At 42.2% G+C, this 14,850-nt stretch overlaps 1 protein-coding gene across 1 annotated transcript in view; it reads left to right on the top strand.

Moving 5' to 3' along the window:
* Positions 1-3,859, top strand: part of adgrg6 (adhesion G protein-coupled receptor G6) — a gene marked incomplete at its 5' end in the record, with an annotated part of 74,509 nt that extends 70,650 nt beyond the window's left edge. The window contains one exon of the mRNA XM_080452827.1: positions 1,650-3,859. Coding sequence (XP_080308953.1) covers positions 1,650-1,861 — 212 coding nt within the window. The 3' untranslated portion in view covers positions 1,862-3,859. The remainder of the gene's footprint in view (positions 1-1,649) is intronic.
* Positions 3,860-14,850: the final 10,991 nt, after the last annotated feature.

The following is a 14,850-nucleotide window of genomic DNA, read 5'->3' as shown; positions in this document are numbered from 1 at the left end:
TGTCTCCCTCTCTTCTATTGAGACATTTAGATCGTGTCAAAGATAGACACAGGATCTGACACGAATTTTGACCTGATGGTCAAGATTAAATTCATCCCCCGAGCTCAATGGTAAAAAATGACAGCACTTGTGCAGGAAACCGACTTCAAATCCAGGGTAGAAGAAGAACGTTACATAGTGCTGCTTGAAGTACTTTTACTTAAGAGTACTTGTTCTACCTCTGGGAAACGGAGGGGGCATGTGCACTCTTATCTGAGAAAAATCATGACTTGAGGTTTGGTGTTTGTCTTTGTCTTTGTAAGGTTGGAGTGGAAGTTCACATTACATTGCATGTATGTATGTGTTGGGCGAGCCTCGTAATCCATGAAAACTATTAGCAGACCCATGTCAAATTAGTGAAAACAGATATGCAGCAGCGAGAAAACCAGCTTTATTTGTTGTACTTACTTTTGCTTGAGAAAATGACGTGGGATGCCAAATTACCTACAGCAGCATTGGGGCTGTTTACCATGTACGATTTCTATGTACGATAATAATGCCGGTGATTTACATATAGCATACATTTTATATGGATGGTATATATACCAACTATCAAGACCAGACCATTTCTGGTTCATTGAACTCCTACCTAAGAAAGCATAACAACATAGTTATTTCTAAAATGTCTAAAGATTAAAATGTTCCCAAGATTTATACTTAGTTGCGCACCAGTGTTGAGCACCAAAAATAGCGGATCTACAAGTGACGTGTTGTGAGCTTGTAGATCTGCTATTGTTGGTGCACGGCATCGCACATGTAGCAAGCCCTTAACAGTCATTATTTAATTTAAAGCTTTTTTTTCCCCCACACTACACATATTGGTTGAAAATTTTTTTATGGAATTATAAAATATTATCTACATTTTGGATATTTTAAGATACAATGTAATTTATTTATTAAAAAAAAAAATTACATTTGAAAACACGGACCACTGAGAAACAGTGAGTGAGTTGCACAGGTGAACAAAAAAAAATCTTTCCCCCCAAAATCCGACAATTATTCCTTGTTCCTCCTGAAATGGTGAGTCAGCCTTCTCACCATTTCCCCAAAACGCTCAACAATTTGCAGCAACGCAGCAAGCATGCAGTAAATTGTGTGACTGAGAGTTATGGGATCCTTGTAATATACTGCAAGAAGTTTGAGAACCACTGGTGTGGCCACGTCATTTTTCTTGTTGCTTTTTAACCCTTTTTCTCCCAAATTTAGTCGTTATGCCATGTAATTCCTCCCCACACACATTTATGTGTTGTCACTGCTGCTGTATCCTACTGGCTCACCTGCCAGTGAGGAGCCCCCACCGGGAGAGGACGTAGGGCCTTCGTCCTACTCCTCCCGCCCAACACTCCCTGCTGACAGGTGCCGCCTCAGCCCGTAGGAGTATGTGCAATGACAAATATCCCCCTCCCCGAACAAGGGCATTTGTGTTCGTATAGACGTTCGACAAAGCGGGATTCCACCACGGTGGATTTTAACCCACAACCTCCGTGGTGGTGGTCTGCAGGCACTTTACCACTGCGCCACCTGAATGCTTCGGATCTATGTTTCATGGCTGTGTCACGGCTCACCCCCCCTCCCCCTTGTCCCCCCCCTGTCCCCCTCTCTCTCTGCAGGTAAAGGCTACTCCAACCAGACGGCGTCCAAGAGCGTCTCCACCTCTTCGTCGTCGTCGGAGGCGGAGCCCCCCTCCTCGTCCTCCTCCTCGTCCATCCTGCCGGTCAGCCAGGTGATCGACAAGGTGAAGGGCTACTGCTCCACGCGCTCCGACAACTTCTACAAGAACATCATCATGTCCGACAGCTTCAGCCACAGCACCAAGTTCTAGAAGTAGACCTACATGTACCACCAGCACCACCACGTCCCTGATGCTGTACCGACCACCCACCCACCCACCCTGGCCTCCTCTATCTTTACCAGCCATGTTTAACAAACTCTATCTATCCCCAGCGGTTCCCAACCTTATTGCGGATCAGGGGCTTCCCCCACTTGGAAAAACCCCGAAATCGTTTTAATGATCTGCAGTGCACAATCGATTGTGTTCTGGTTTGGATCACATGGAACATGGTATATTTTAAGGATCCCTGCATGGCAAATAAGATGTATATGCCTTTAATACATTAGAAATATAAATAGTTCATCTTTTACTCAAGGGGAACAATGCCCGTCGCAAGTTGATGATGTCATTTGTCCACATGTGGTTCAGTAAAAAACAATCATACTTAACCTAAAATAAAAACAAAAAAAAACAACTTAATATTTCCTAAGGATAACATGAGCATCAAAACTATATTTTAAATATGTTTTTATTAGCACATGCATTCCATACATTCCATCATCAACTTGTGACAGGGATCGTTTTAAGTTCCTATTTGTCGTAACCACAATCAAAAGAGAGAAAATACCAAGACATACATTAGTGATTTTTGCCAATTATTTGGGGGCCCCACTTGCAATATCCTCACAGGTTGGGAATCGCTGCCACGTCCTAGATTCCCCCCCACCCCCCCCCCCCCAGCCGTGGCACCGATTTGGAGAACCCCTCGCCACGTTCGGACCCACCCGCTGAGCTCTGGAGAACCTCTCTGCCACTTATACATGTTTAGAACTCTCTCTCCTCAGTCTTCTGTGAGCCTTAATGTTTACTTTGACGTTTATACGGCCATGTGTGTCGCTCGACAAAAATGACGTAAACATTACAACTGAAAAGTGTCGACGCGAGGCGCGGCCGTGCGACAAAGTATGGCTGTGACTTTTTTCCACGTTGATCTCGAACGCCCCACCCCTCTCCTTTCCTTTGCCCACTCATTTCCTGCCTCCGGAAACGTTGGATGGAGAGCTGGGTTCCAGAAGCTGTTTCCCCCCCTTTCGCCAGAGTTCTAGAATACGTCCTGCCTTCGTTCCTGTCACACTCCTCCGGTAACCTCTGGTTTTTCGAAGCAGGGGAATCGAATCCGGGTTCGTGTGCGACGCATTATAGTTTAGGATGCTCAACGTCCAATCACATGCCTCGATGCACAGCTCAATGCACAGTAGTTGCTTTGTACTGTATACACCAAGTGCCTGGGAAAAAAACTGTTATTCTGTCACGCTCCTGCATGTACAGCACAAAGCGTTCTGAACACGCCGGGACATCGATAAGAAAATGTGACGTAATGGATAAACCTAAAGAAGAGAAAGTCATTTAAATATCACGAAGGCTGACAATGCTCTCTCTACACTGTAAACAAACTATGTCAAACAAGAGACGAATGTCAATATAAGGAAAATGTACAGTAAAAATTCATCATGTGAAAATCCTAAGTCGGCTCTTATAACCGAGGTATAAGAGGTTTATCGAGGACACCCAGGACGGTTCCGAAGGAAGTGGACGCGATTCTACTGTCATATCTCGCCGGACAATCAGCTGACCGATGAAACGAGAGAAAGGAGATAATAAAAGGGAAGGATAAACACGAGGGTGCGGGCTGGGGGAGTTTGGGAGACCCCTGCTAAGGGGGGGGGGGGGGGTAAATGTTTAAGCGACCGGGTTTTGAAATACTGTGATGTTAATGTTAACTGTATGCGTGTATGTGTGGATCTACGGTATATACTGTGTAAATATTGACGCTCTATTCTATGTGCCTTTCTTTTCTACAGCCCTCGTTACAGTACAGTATATGTGTGCAGGCCGGGTTGGGTTTTGTGTTATGCCCTTGCGTGTGTGTGTGTGTGTGTGTGTGTGTGTGTGTGTGTGTGTGTGTGTGTGTGTGTGTGTGTGTGTGTGTGTGTGTGTGTGAGTGTGAGTGTGTGTGAGAGAGAGGTCCTGGGGAGGTCAATGAGACTGTACATACAAACCCAGACATTCTTCTCTGCACGGGCCATGCGAACCATAGGGGTCTGCTGCCCTCGTGACCCCGCAAAGCAACTATACTTCACGGGAGAAATTAAGGGCTTTTCACGCGGGGAGAGAGACTATAGGCACATGTTGATCTATACGCACATGTGATCTATGCACGTGTGGATCTATGCACGTGTGGATCTATGCACGTGTGGAGATATGCACGTGTGGATCGATATGCAAGTGTGGATCGATATGCACGTGTGGATCGATATGCACATGTGGAGATATGCACGTGTGGATCGATATGCACGTGTGGATCCACGGGGTCGCGCTGCACCCTTCACGTGAATAAATACGCTATATGTGTCGCGTAAAGCAAGTTCTCAAACTTTTTCGTGTCAAGGACCCTCGAATTGATATATATTTGGCTGCGGACCCCCATCTGAAAATGTTTCAGAAGAGAAACAGAGAAGATTTATGTTTATTTTTTTTAATCTAAATTATTCAAAACATTCCAAACATTTTCAATATTTTTCAAATATTTTCAAAAATAGCATATATACAAGCTTGTAGATCTGCTATTTTTGAATAGCCAACATATAAGTGGATAAAGTGGTTATAATGATTATGATGCTGTATTAACACATTTTACTGGAGACCCCCTGGTACCCCCCCAAGGACCCCTGGTGGTCCCCGGGACCCTACTTTGAGAACCAATGGCGTAAGAATTCGAGACAATTTAACTCGTGACGCGGGCAGGTGCACGTTAAGCGGAATCACGCCTGCTTTTTCGCCATGCCTGGTCAGATTGGTCATGCCTCCCCTTCCCTCCCCCTCCCCTTCCCGTGTGAACATGCCTTTATGGTATAGGGTTAAGGGAAATATACCAATAGAATAGAATGGAATACTCACTGAGAAGCAGCTATTAGGCCAAAAGCATCTTGCTGTGGAATAAGAACGCTGTGACATTCACTTCCGGATGCCTGTCTTAAGGCTGCAATGCATAACTTGTTTGTTTTAGTGAATAAAACATCACTTTCAGCAATCTGTATGGTAGAGTTATGTTAATGCAATACGGTAACTAACACAACTGCGGTGGTTGTAGTTGGTTGTACCTGCTCTTCAACAGACCTCGACAGTGAGTCTCTGGAAGTTAAAATCCACGTAAATATTCTGCATCGAGGGTTTTGTTATTAATTTCTGCTAAATCCTATATCCCCGAGGGATGTTTACATCGTTGAAAATCATTAATCAGCCGCAGTTATATTATGTTACATCACTATTGACAATATAAAAACCGTACAATAACAAAGATGAAAGTCAAGAAGAAGCAAGCTAAACTGTTGTTAGATGGAAAGTATTGGACAGGTATGCACAATGGTTGTCTGGCTAGTCCCTTCAATATTAAAATATGTACACAGTTTTGTACCTTTGCAAAAAAAAAATGCGTTTTCCAATTATTTATTGAACCCGAAATAAATGTTTTATGGTCACAATTAATATCACCACCGATGGATGACTCGGAACCAGACTTTAATTCATTTAAATTCACTTCCAGAGATAAGCATTCAAACAGTAAACCTGTCACTGTTGAGCTCTATTGAGACATTTATATCCACAGGTATTGCATGAAGTGGAATTGCACGAAACTCAACATGCAATGTATCCTCAGCTGCTCAAAACAGGCTTTCTGTAGTAGCACAGCAACGGAAATGTCACCTGCTCGCTCCTGTGTTGCACGTGAGCGTTACGGATTGCAGCTTTAAATAATTAGAACCATAGGTTAAGATAAAGTACAGTAAGTCAACTTCTGACGAGTCAGATTTACAGCCCTGAGTGAAAGGTAATCTTCTCTAATAGACGGTCTTAAGTGGTTTTCTGAGAAGATGTATGTTCTGGGTGGCACGGTGAAGCAGTCGGTTTACTCAAGCCCACTAAATGCCTTTGTTTTTCCAAGTGACTTACGGCTAACACCAGGGGTTCTCTAAAGTGGGGTCCGGGGACCCCCAGGGGTCCTTGAGGGGGTTCAAGCGGGGGTCTCCAGCTAAATTAGTGAATATGGCATCAATATCAGTTTAACCACTTTAACCCCCACTTTTATTCAAGCTCACAACGCGTCACACTGTGAAATATTTTTAGACACAATCTTTTCAGATGAGGGTCTGCGGCCGAGTACATCTATATATGGGGGGTCGTTGACATGAAAATGTTTGAGAACCACTGGTTAATATACACACCTCTTAAACCTGTAAGCACCAATAGTCTTAAGCGTGAAGGCTTACGCTTTGTGAAGTTCACTTTATTTGTGAAACTCACTTTATGTTCATCTTTTGATGTTTCTTATCGTCTCTGTCGGGTGGAAAACCTCATATTACGTCCAAAACTGTTACTTTTCAGGATTCAATTTCAAAAATAGCAGATCGACGAGCTCAAAATACGCTGCATTGCGCCGCGTTTCGAGCTTGTGGATCTGTGACTTGGTACTTTTGTGTGATGCTGTAGTTAAGTATGATCAAGTAGGGTGTTAATTTACGGGAGAAAAAAAACACAAAAAGTAAGAATATGGAGATAGGAGGTTTCTGCCCAACAGCAACTTTATCCTACAAAAGAATAGTTTTTATTTAGTTTTTACCACGGCAACATCGCAAGATGAAATCAGTACTTTATCATTACCAGAGAGGTTGTCAAGATGATGATGATGGTGATTATTATTATTGTTATTATTATTATTTTTATTATTATTATGCCTATACTTCTTAACTGTCTGTTAGGCTTCCAAATGCACTACTACTGACAATCTGAACTCTCGAACACACATTTTTGGCGCTCAGTCCAAACGTTTGGATCCCTGTGTTTTATTTTATTTTATAGGAATCTGTTTAATCTCATGTTCATTTTGGATGAGGTCATTTTGGATTACCTAATGCTAGCATTTATATGATATATTAATCCCATCACCGATTTGATATGTTTTGTCTTTTTATTTTCCCAACAAGGGACATACACAAAGCATTATTTTGTTCATAAAAAAAGGTCTTGTAACAATAATTAAGTGAGCTGTTCTTTATGTGGCAATCATGTTGTGGTCCACTGCTTCTCAACGTCCGGTCCGCGGACCACCAACGGGTCTGTAACTCAGAGAGTGTGCAAATGGAACCAAATGGACCATTTGGTTCCAATTGCACACTCTCAGAGTTAAATTAACACTGAGAATATTAACAGTGTTGACTGCGGTCCCAAAGCAGTAGTAAGGGTTCATTTGGACGCCGTGGTGGGCCTAGGACCGCTGTGTTTGGTCTTCGTCTACCCGATACACACACTCCTAGCAGAGATCACGGTGGTCTTTCTAATTACTGTCTCCAAAGAGCTACGCATATTTTTGATAGTGTTTTTAATATATCTAAGCTCGTATTATTAAGCTACAGTATAGAACAATCCTGTCATTTTCACGATGTGGTTGTTAGTCTTTTTTGTATTTATTTCTGGATGTACAGATTCTCTCTTATCTTCTCTTATCATGTCCAATTCTTAAGATGCTCTCAGCCTTCTATAGATATACGAACGCGATGATGGATAGTCATATTTTATCCAGAGGGGTGAAGCATTGGATCCATGGAGACACAGACCATCTTGATTCACTTTTTTGGCCTGCGTTGGGCACAGACAGTACGGCAGCAGGTACGCAAAAACATACGGAGATCATATATTTCCTTTGAGAGGTATAATACTTGGACCAGAAACAAAGATATCTGCCCATGGCGCAGCACACACACACACACACACACACGCACACACACACACACACACACACACACACACACACACGCACACACACAGCCAGTCAGACAAACAGGCAGCCAGGGATGGACAATAACAAAGCACATTTTGAGTACTGTACTCAAGTACATAAGTATCTGTACTTTACTTGAGTATTTTGTATCTCTGGATACTCATGACTTTAACATTTCAAAGACCAATATTATACGTTTGTCTCCACTACATTTCTAGGAAGGGAAAGAAAAAGTACATTGTGAATTAACCACTTAAGCCCCATTTCAAATATAGTGAAGATAGCAGATCTGCAAGCTATAGTGGCACATTGTGAGCTTGTAGGTCTACTATTTTCACAATTGATATTTTTTTGGAAGGAACATCTTTGATTTGGAGGGGAAAGGTCTACATTTTCATACAGCAATTCATGGCTATCAAAAACAAAATATACTTTGTAAATTGTAAACTTTTGAATACTAAAGTACTAAAAGCAAGTATTTTGGCATTAATACAGCACAGACCATCAATCAGTCAAACAATTACTCAAAATGTTTTAAACATTAAAAATATATAAAACTGAAAAAAGAAAAAAAATCTTTAAAAAAAATCTACAAGCTCACAATGTTGTCGCATCGTACGACGAAGTATAAAATAGGGCTTAAGTGGGTTTATTAATCAATCATATTACATTTAGAGGTATGTCTTGGCAGAGAGGCCCATGGTGTCATCATCAATCCGTCCCGGGGTCCTTAACGCAAGCCCTCGTTAGCTTGGAGTTTGGACCCCCACCCTCTCGCAGCTGTCCTCAGCCTGTCCATTCTCGGCCTTGAACGCCAAAAAACAAACACAAACATTCTCCAAGTCACAGCGGAGCAGCACATACTGTAATGCAGTGATTCTCAACCAGTGGTCCGGGGACCACCAGTGGTCCTTGAGGGGGTTCCAGGGGGTCCCCAGCAAAAGGTGTTAATACATTTTCACCCCTTTATCCATATTGTATACGTTGGCTATTCAAAAATAGCAGATATACAAGCTGTCGTGTCGCGCTGCGAGTTTGTTTATCTGCTATTTTTTTTTTTTTTTTTTTGAAAAATCTTGAATGTGTTTGAATTTTTTTTAACACAAATCTTCTCTTCTGGGGGTCCCTGGCACAACATATTTTCAGATGGGGGTCCGCGGCCAAATGTATTTCAATTTAGGGGTCCTTGGCATGAAAAAAGTTGAAAACTGCTGTAATGTATCGTTCAGTTCAGACCCAAAGAAAAGGCCACCTGGCCCCAGGCTTTTCTCCCCCTCTCTCTCTCTCTCTCTCTCTCTCTCTCTCTCTCTCTCTCTCTCTCTCTCTCTCTCTCTCTCTCTCTCTCTCCCCCTCTCTCTCTCTGGTCCAGACAGAGAGAGAGTTGATGGAGGAATGTTCTTATCCTCCGTCCAAATCCCTCCAGATTTCTAAAGGGAGAGGTAGCTAGCTGTCCACAATCCCTCACAAGATTTCTCAAAAGGGAGAGGTAGCAGAACACCCACCGGAGAATGTCTCCACCTAATAGGAGGGGGTGATGGAGATGTCAAGTATACTGCAGTGGAAGGGGAAGGAGGGGATTACGCGGCCAGATGGCCATGACGAAGGTAAAACCCCTGTCGAAGTGGCCGGGGGTTTTGTTGGCGTTCACACAAGCTCCGTGGCGAGGTTAAGATAGCATCGCCGACACCGGCTACACGGCGGGTGGTATAAAAACGGCCTCAGGAACAGGTTTGTAGGCCTCGGCAGGGTTTTTAAACCCCGGGCTGTGAAAATGAAAGCTTAAAAAGGGATTTACAAGATAACTCCTGTTTATTTCATGTGGTTGTTAGAGCGTTTGTCTCGCCCGGCAGGAGTTAGATCAAGAACAGAGACCCCAAAAACTTGGAATGTAGTCGAGTGTTTTGTTTTTTTTCCCCCGGTATAATCGTCCGACGAACTAAATTTAGCTTGCACCCCTGTTGAGGCGAGATAAATGGGGAGCCGTAAAGACAGCTGTAGCATCGAATCAACCCAGAGATGTTTTGATCCATCTGCTTTTTCTCTGGTTACATAACGTCGCTGTTTGGGGCGGAAAACTTGTATCTCCATGTTTCAGGGCTTTTCTTTTTATGTTTTATTAATGAATGCCCTACTTCAAGTTCCATGTACAGTACAAGTCTCACGCAAAAGCGAGTTTGTAAATATGCTATTTTTGGAAAAAGATATTTAAGTGATTATGTCTGGGTTTTATCAATATTCAGAGGTGGACGAAGTACTCGACCCCAGTACTTGAGTAAAGAGTACAGATACTCCTGGTCAAATTTACTCCACTACAAGTAAAAGTAGCTCAGTCAAAATGTTACTCAAGTAAGTAAATAAGTCATTGCTTTTAAAATATACTTAAGTATTCAAAAGTACATGCTTTGAAAAAATACTTAAAGTACAAGTACATGTAAAAGTACATGCTTTTAAAAATACTTAAAGTACAAGTAAATGTAAAAGCGGGTAGTGTGAGAACAGAAGTGCGTCCAATTGCATTTTAGTATGTCCAATTGCATAAGTATCAAAACAATCTAATACTCAAGTAAAGTACAGATCCTCAGAAGTACAGTACTCAAGTACATTTACTCCGTTACTGTCCAACACTGTAAATATTAAACCAATAGAAAGTATTAAAACGTCCTATTTTCTTCTACCATTCCCTGAAAAGTAACGGTTTTGAACATGCAAGCTTTCCGCCCGACAGAGAGGATAATAACGATGTGGTGTTGAAAAGACCTCATCACAGCTCTAGCTCTCTTCCGGGAAAGAAGGGAGGGGGGTTTATTTTACAGAGGATTACATAGCCTTGGCATGAACCAATAAATGGATCCTCTGTGAGATGATTCTTAATTCATCCATTTATAACACGGAGAGAGTTATAAATGTCTGAGTTTAATTAACACAGTGGATTTTGCTGTGCGTGCGCCTTTTTTGGCACTTCAGGCCTCACACCCCTAGAGTGTCCTCTACGTCTATAGGTTCTCCAGCTTTTTCATTTCAAGGACCCCCAAAATGATATGTATTTGGTCGTGGACCCCCATCTGAAATATTTCGTTCCAGGGACCCCCAGAAGCAAAGATTTGAGTTACAAAATGTTCGCTTAAAATATATATATTTGCACAAAATCTGCAGATCTGCAAAGATTTTTCAAAAATAGTAGATCTGCTGTTTTTGAATGGACAAAGTATAAAAGGTTAAAATCATTGTGACGCTATATTAACACATTTTGCTGGGGACCCCTGGTACCCCCCCCCCCCTCCACCAGGACCCACTTTGAGAACCAATGGGTTATGCAAAATGTGATCCCGGTCTTTCCAATTTTGTATGTATAGTTCCTATTAATTTAAACATTTCTATAGAAACTGTAAACGATCTCCAGTTAGGGGTATCGGAACGCGTATAAATGTACCAAATGAGGTTGCTTTGGGTTATAAGAGATCTTGGCTTTTTGTTGTTTTTTTGTGATATAATTATTGTTATTCTGTAAAACACACATACGTTGTTGTTTTCCACAGTTGTTTGTTTGTCAATCATGTAATTTCTCTGGAAGCTCACTCCCGCAACACTACATTAAAGGGAATTAAAATAAATATGAAATATTCATAGAACAGTGTTTCTCAAGCTTTTTCATGTCAAGGACCCCCCACATTGATATGTATTTGGCTGCGGACCCCCATCTGAAAAGGTTTTGGGCCAGGGACCCCCAGAAGAGATTATTTATGTAAAAAAAAAAAAAAAAAGGCGATAGTCAATAGATGGAGAATCCATTGCTTCTTTATAGGTGAACTGTCATCATCCTAAGCAGCTCATAATACAGTTTATATTGGCTATGGCTTTGTGTAGCTACTTCCTCTAATAGACAGACCCCCTTCATCAAAGCAAACTGGCCCCCACACTTGCATTGCATTGAAATGTTTTAAAAACTTTTTAAGTGCCCACTGCATTTACGCTATTATTTAGGGCTGAAGAAGTGATCAATGTATGTTTTGTATTAATAATAAAAATCTACAAAGTAACTAGTAACTAATTCCTGAGTAAAAGTACAATATTTGCCTCTGAGATGTAATGGAGTGGAAGTAAAAGTACTGAATATTGGCAAATACTCCAGTAAAGTCAAAATACCTCAACATTGTACTTAAGTACAACGCTGCATGATAGGCGCAACTACAAATCAACATTGAGCTGGCCTGTACTTCATCAACATCATCATCATGTTTTGGTTTCACCGTTTCCCCTCCAGTTCTTCTCTTCTCACATTGTACTGCTCCGTTCCATGGAAGAAAAACCTAATTCTTGCCATTAAAGCTGCACTACAGCTTTTCCTCTTCCATCCCCGATTTGAACCCGGTTTCCTGCGCAAGTGCTGACATTTTTTACCATTGAGCTACTAGAGCCTGCCTGCCTGCTCAGGGGATAAATAGAAATCTTGACTTGAGCAGGCTTAAAACTTCCACAGACGAGGCCTACATATTACTCTTAAATGCTTCAGGAATCACTTAACTATTTCTTTCATGGAGATGTTTGTATGTTTTGGCTTGTCAGTATGATTCTACTCTTGGGGAATGCTCCCAGCTGTTGCAGCTATACACAGCATAACATGAAACATATACTGCATATTTTACAACGTAAGGAGCGTTGCATACTCTATGCAACTGAAACTCATTCAGTGTGCATATAGGCCTACACAGTAAAGACCTCAGTGTTCATGTATCCATCATTTGTAACTCTGGAAGCGTAATAATGTAACCAAATGGACCCAGTACATTTGAGTTAACCCATTAAGATCTGGAACGATCTTTTTAGATTTCTTTGGCTATTCAAAAATAGCAGATATACAAGCTCATAGCGCAGCACCGAGTGCCGCGCTATGAGCTTGTAGATCTGCTATTTTTGAAAAAATCTTGATTTTTTTTTTTTTTTTTTTTTCAAAAAAACTTTTAGAAAACATTTTTAAGAATCGCCTCAGGTCTTAATGGGTTAAACTAGCACTCAGGATTTTACTGTGTACTAATAGAGCGGAACAAAAGCAGGTGGAGGCTGGGGTGGAGGAGGGGGTTTTGCAGCAGAATTGCAGTACAAGACGATTGCCTTCATGCGGCCTTCCCTGCAAGTATAGCAAGAGATGATGCGAGACCCAACTTGCGTGACCAAATATCGCCACACAATCTGTCTGGACAGTGGACATGGTCAAGACCAGGGCACTGGACCGTGAAGGGGGACGCCAGAGCCTGTCAGTGCTTTAGATCAACGTCGAGGGGCTCACCGCCGTCAGCACGTCAGCACAGAGAGAGCCAATGTGACCGTGACCGTCGAGGCGTCTTAACCCATTCAGACCGGGGACGCATCTGTGTCATTTTAAGATTTATTTTGGCTATTTTTTAAAAAATCGTGAAAAATTTGTGCAAATCTTTGAATCTGAATCTTGAATGAAGCGAATATTTGTAACTCAAATCGTTGCATTTTGGGAATACTACAAATGTCTTCTAAAAAATCCTAACTCAAACCTTTTTCACGTCAAGGACCACCCAAAATGTTGTTCCAGGGACCCCCCCCCCCCCCCCCCCCAGAAGCGAAGATTTGAGTTAAAAATGTTCGCTTCAAAAGTATATATACATTCAAAGATTTGCACACATTTTCATGATTTAAAAAATAAAATAGCAGATCTACAAGCTCTTAGCGCGGCACTCGGTGCCGCGCCAAGAGCGCTTAACTCTTAACTAATCGGTTAACTCACTGCAGTGAAAGTAGTGGGAGACGCAGGCTGACATACAGTAACTGTCAGCTGACACAGCAGAGAATACAATTGCTGTAAATCGTGGTGTATTTGTCTCCAGACATAACTTAGTAAACCACTCAACCATCAACAGGTGTACCGTTGAGTGGCTTCTGACTTGTAATTTAACATTAGCCAATGTGGTATGGGAGAACATTGGCTGGAAGGAGACGAGGAAAGAATAATAATAATCATAATAAATATATGTACTGGTACTGAAAGGAGAGGAAGACCAAAGTCAACTGTCAATCATACAATAAAGAAATGAGGTGGTTTCATCAATACACACACACACACACACATGCACGTACGCACGCACGCACGCACGCACACAAATAAGGATGAAGAAAATGGACTATGGCAGTGACGGGAAAGAATGGATGTCTTTCCAAACCACAGTATTTATCCAGATTATACATGGATTAAAATGTCAAGGGTCCAGTGGAGGTTAAGCCAGAGAATCCCAATTGTGTGTGTGTGTGTGTGTGTGTGTGTGTGTGTGTGTGTGTGTGTGTGTGTGTGTGTGTGTGTGTGTGTGTGTGTGTGTGTGTGTGTGTGTGTGTGTGAGTGTGAGAGACACCAATCCATCACTGTATGAATATTATGATGATTTGAGAGCCATTAACTTGTGTAACATGTGCATATCTTGTGAACTGTGACGCCAGTGGTCCTCAGAGCTTCCAGTATTTAAGAGGTTTTTGTGGAGTTGAGTTTCACTGAATGTGTTTGTCTCAGTTGTGTCGTGTCTTGAAGGTATAATAAAGTAGTATTTGTCAGTTGTGTTTTGTAAATACAACATTTAATGTTGGCCCACACACACACCTACTGGGTCATAAGTTGGGTTTGATTCCCAAACGGGCCTACTATGGGCGCAGAACCAGGGGCCCAAAAGCGTAGATATGCCTCCTTTTTAAGTCACACATGTATCTTTATGTTTCTTGTCACAGAAGCGAGAGTGGGGCAGCAGTGGCTGTTTGGGAAACGGAACTGTCCAGGTTTGATCCCCAACTCCCCCAGTGTTAGGCATAGGTGACTGGTCTATCTGGCCGCGCGTCTCACTGCCACCTATAGCCTGGCACGCACACTACAGCCTTTTCAATCACTTTGGCGTCTCCGTGTAAATAAAAAGTGAGAACGCAACGGCACTTTGTCATTTTTCTGATCGTTACCATGTAAGCGTGGCCTTAGAGACAGATCTGATCCCCTAACTGCTCCTGGTGAGTAGGTTGGTGCCTTGCGTGGTTTTCCACTGCTGTGAATGAGTGAATGCAATGCTCATTATTTCACCTGGGAGAGACTGAATAGAACCGTGGCTCCTTCACTTGGAAAGGAGCAACTCAGTCTCCTGAGCATCTCTACGGAGGTCCTCGCTGCACGTCCAACTGGGAGGAAGCCCCGGGGCAAACCAAG

The sequence above is a fragment of the Gymnoscopelus braueri genome (assembly GCF_963280865.1).
Source record: "Gymnoscopelus braueri genome assembly, chromosome: 16".
NCBI classification, from domain to species: domain Eukaryota; kingdom Metazoa; phylum Chordata; class Actinopteri; order Myctophiformes; family Myctophidae; genus Gymnoscopelus; species Gymnoscopelus braueri.
Note: the sequence above shows the minus strand (reverse complement) of the source record. Positions and strands in the feature narration are given on the sequence as shown.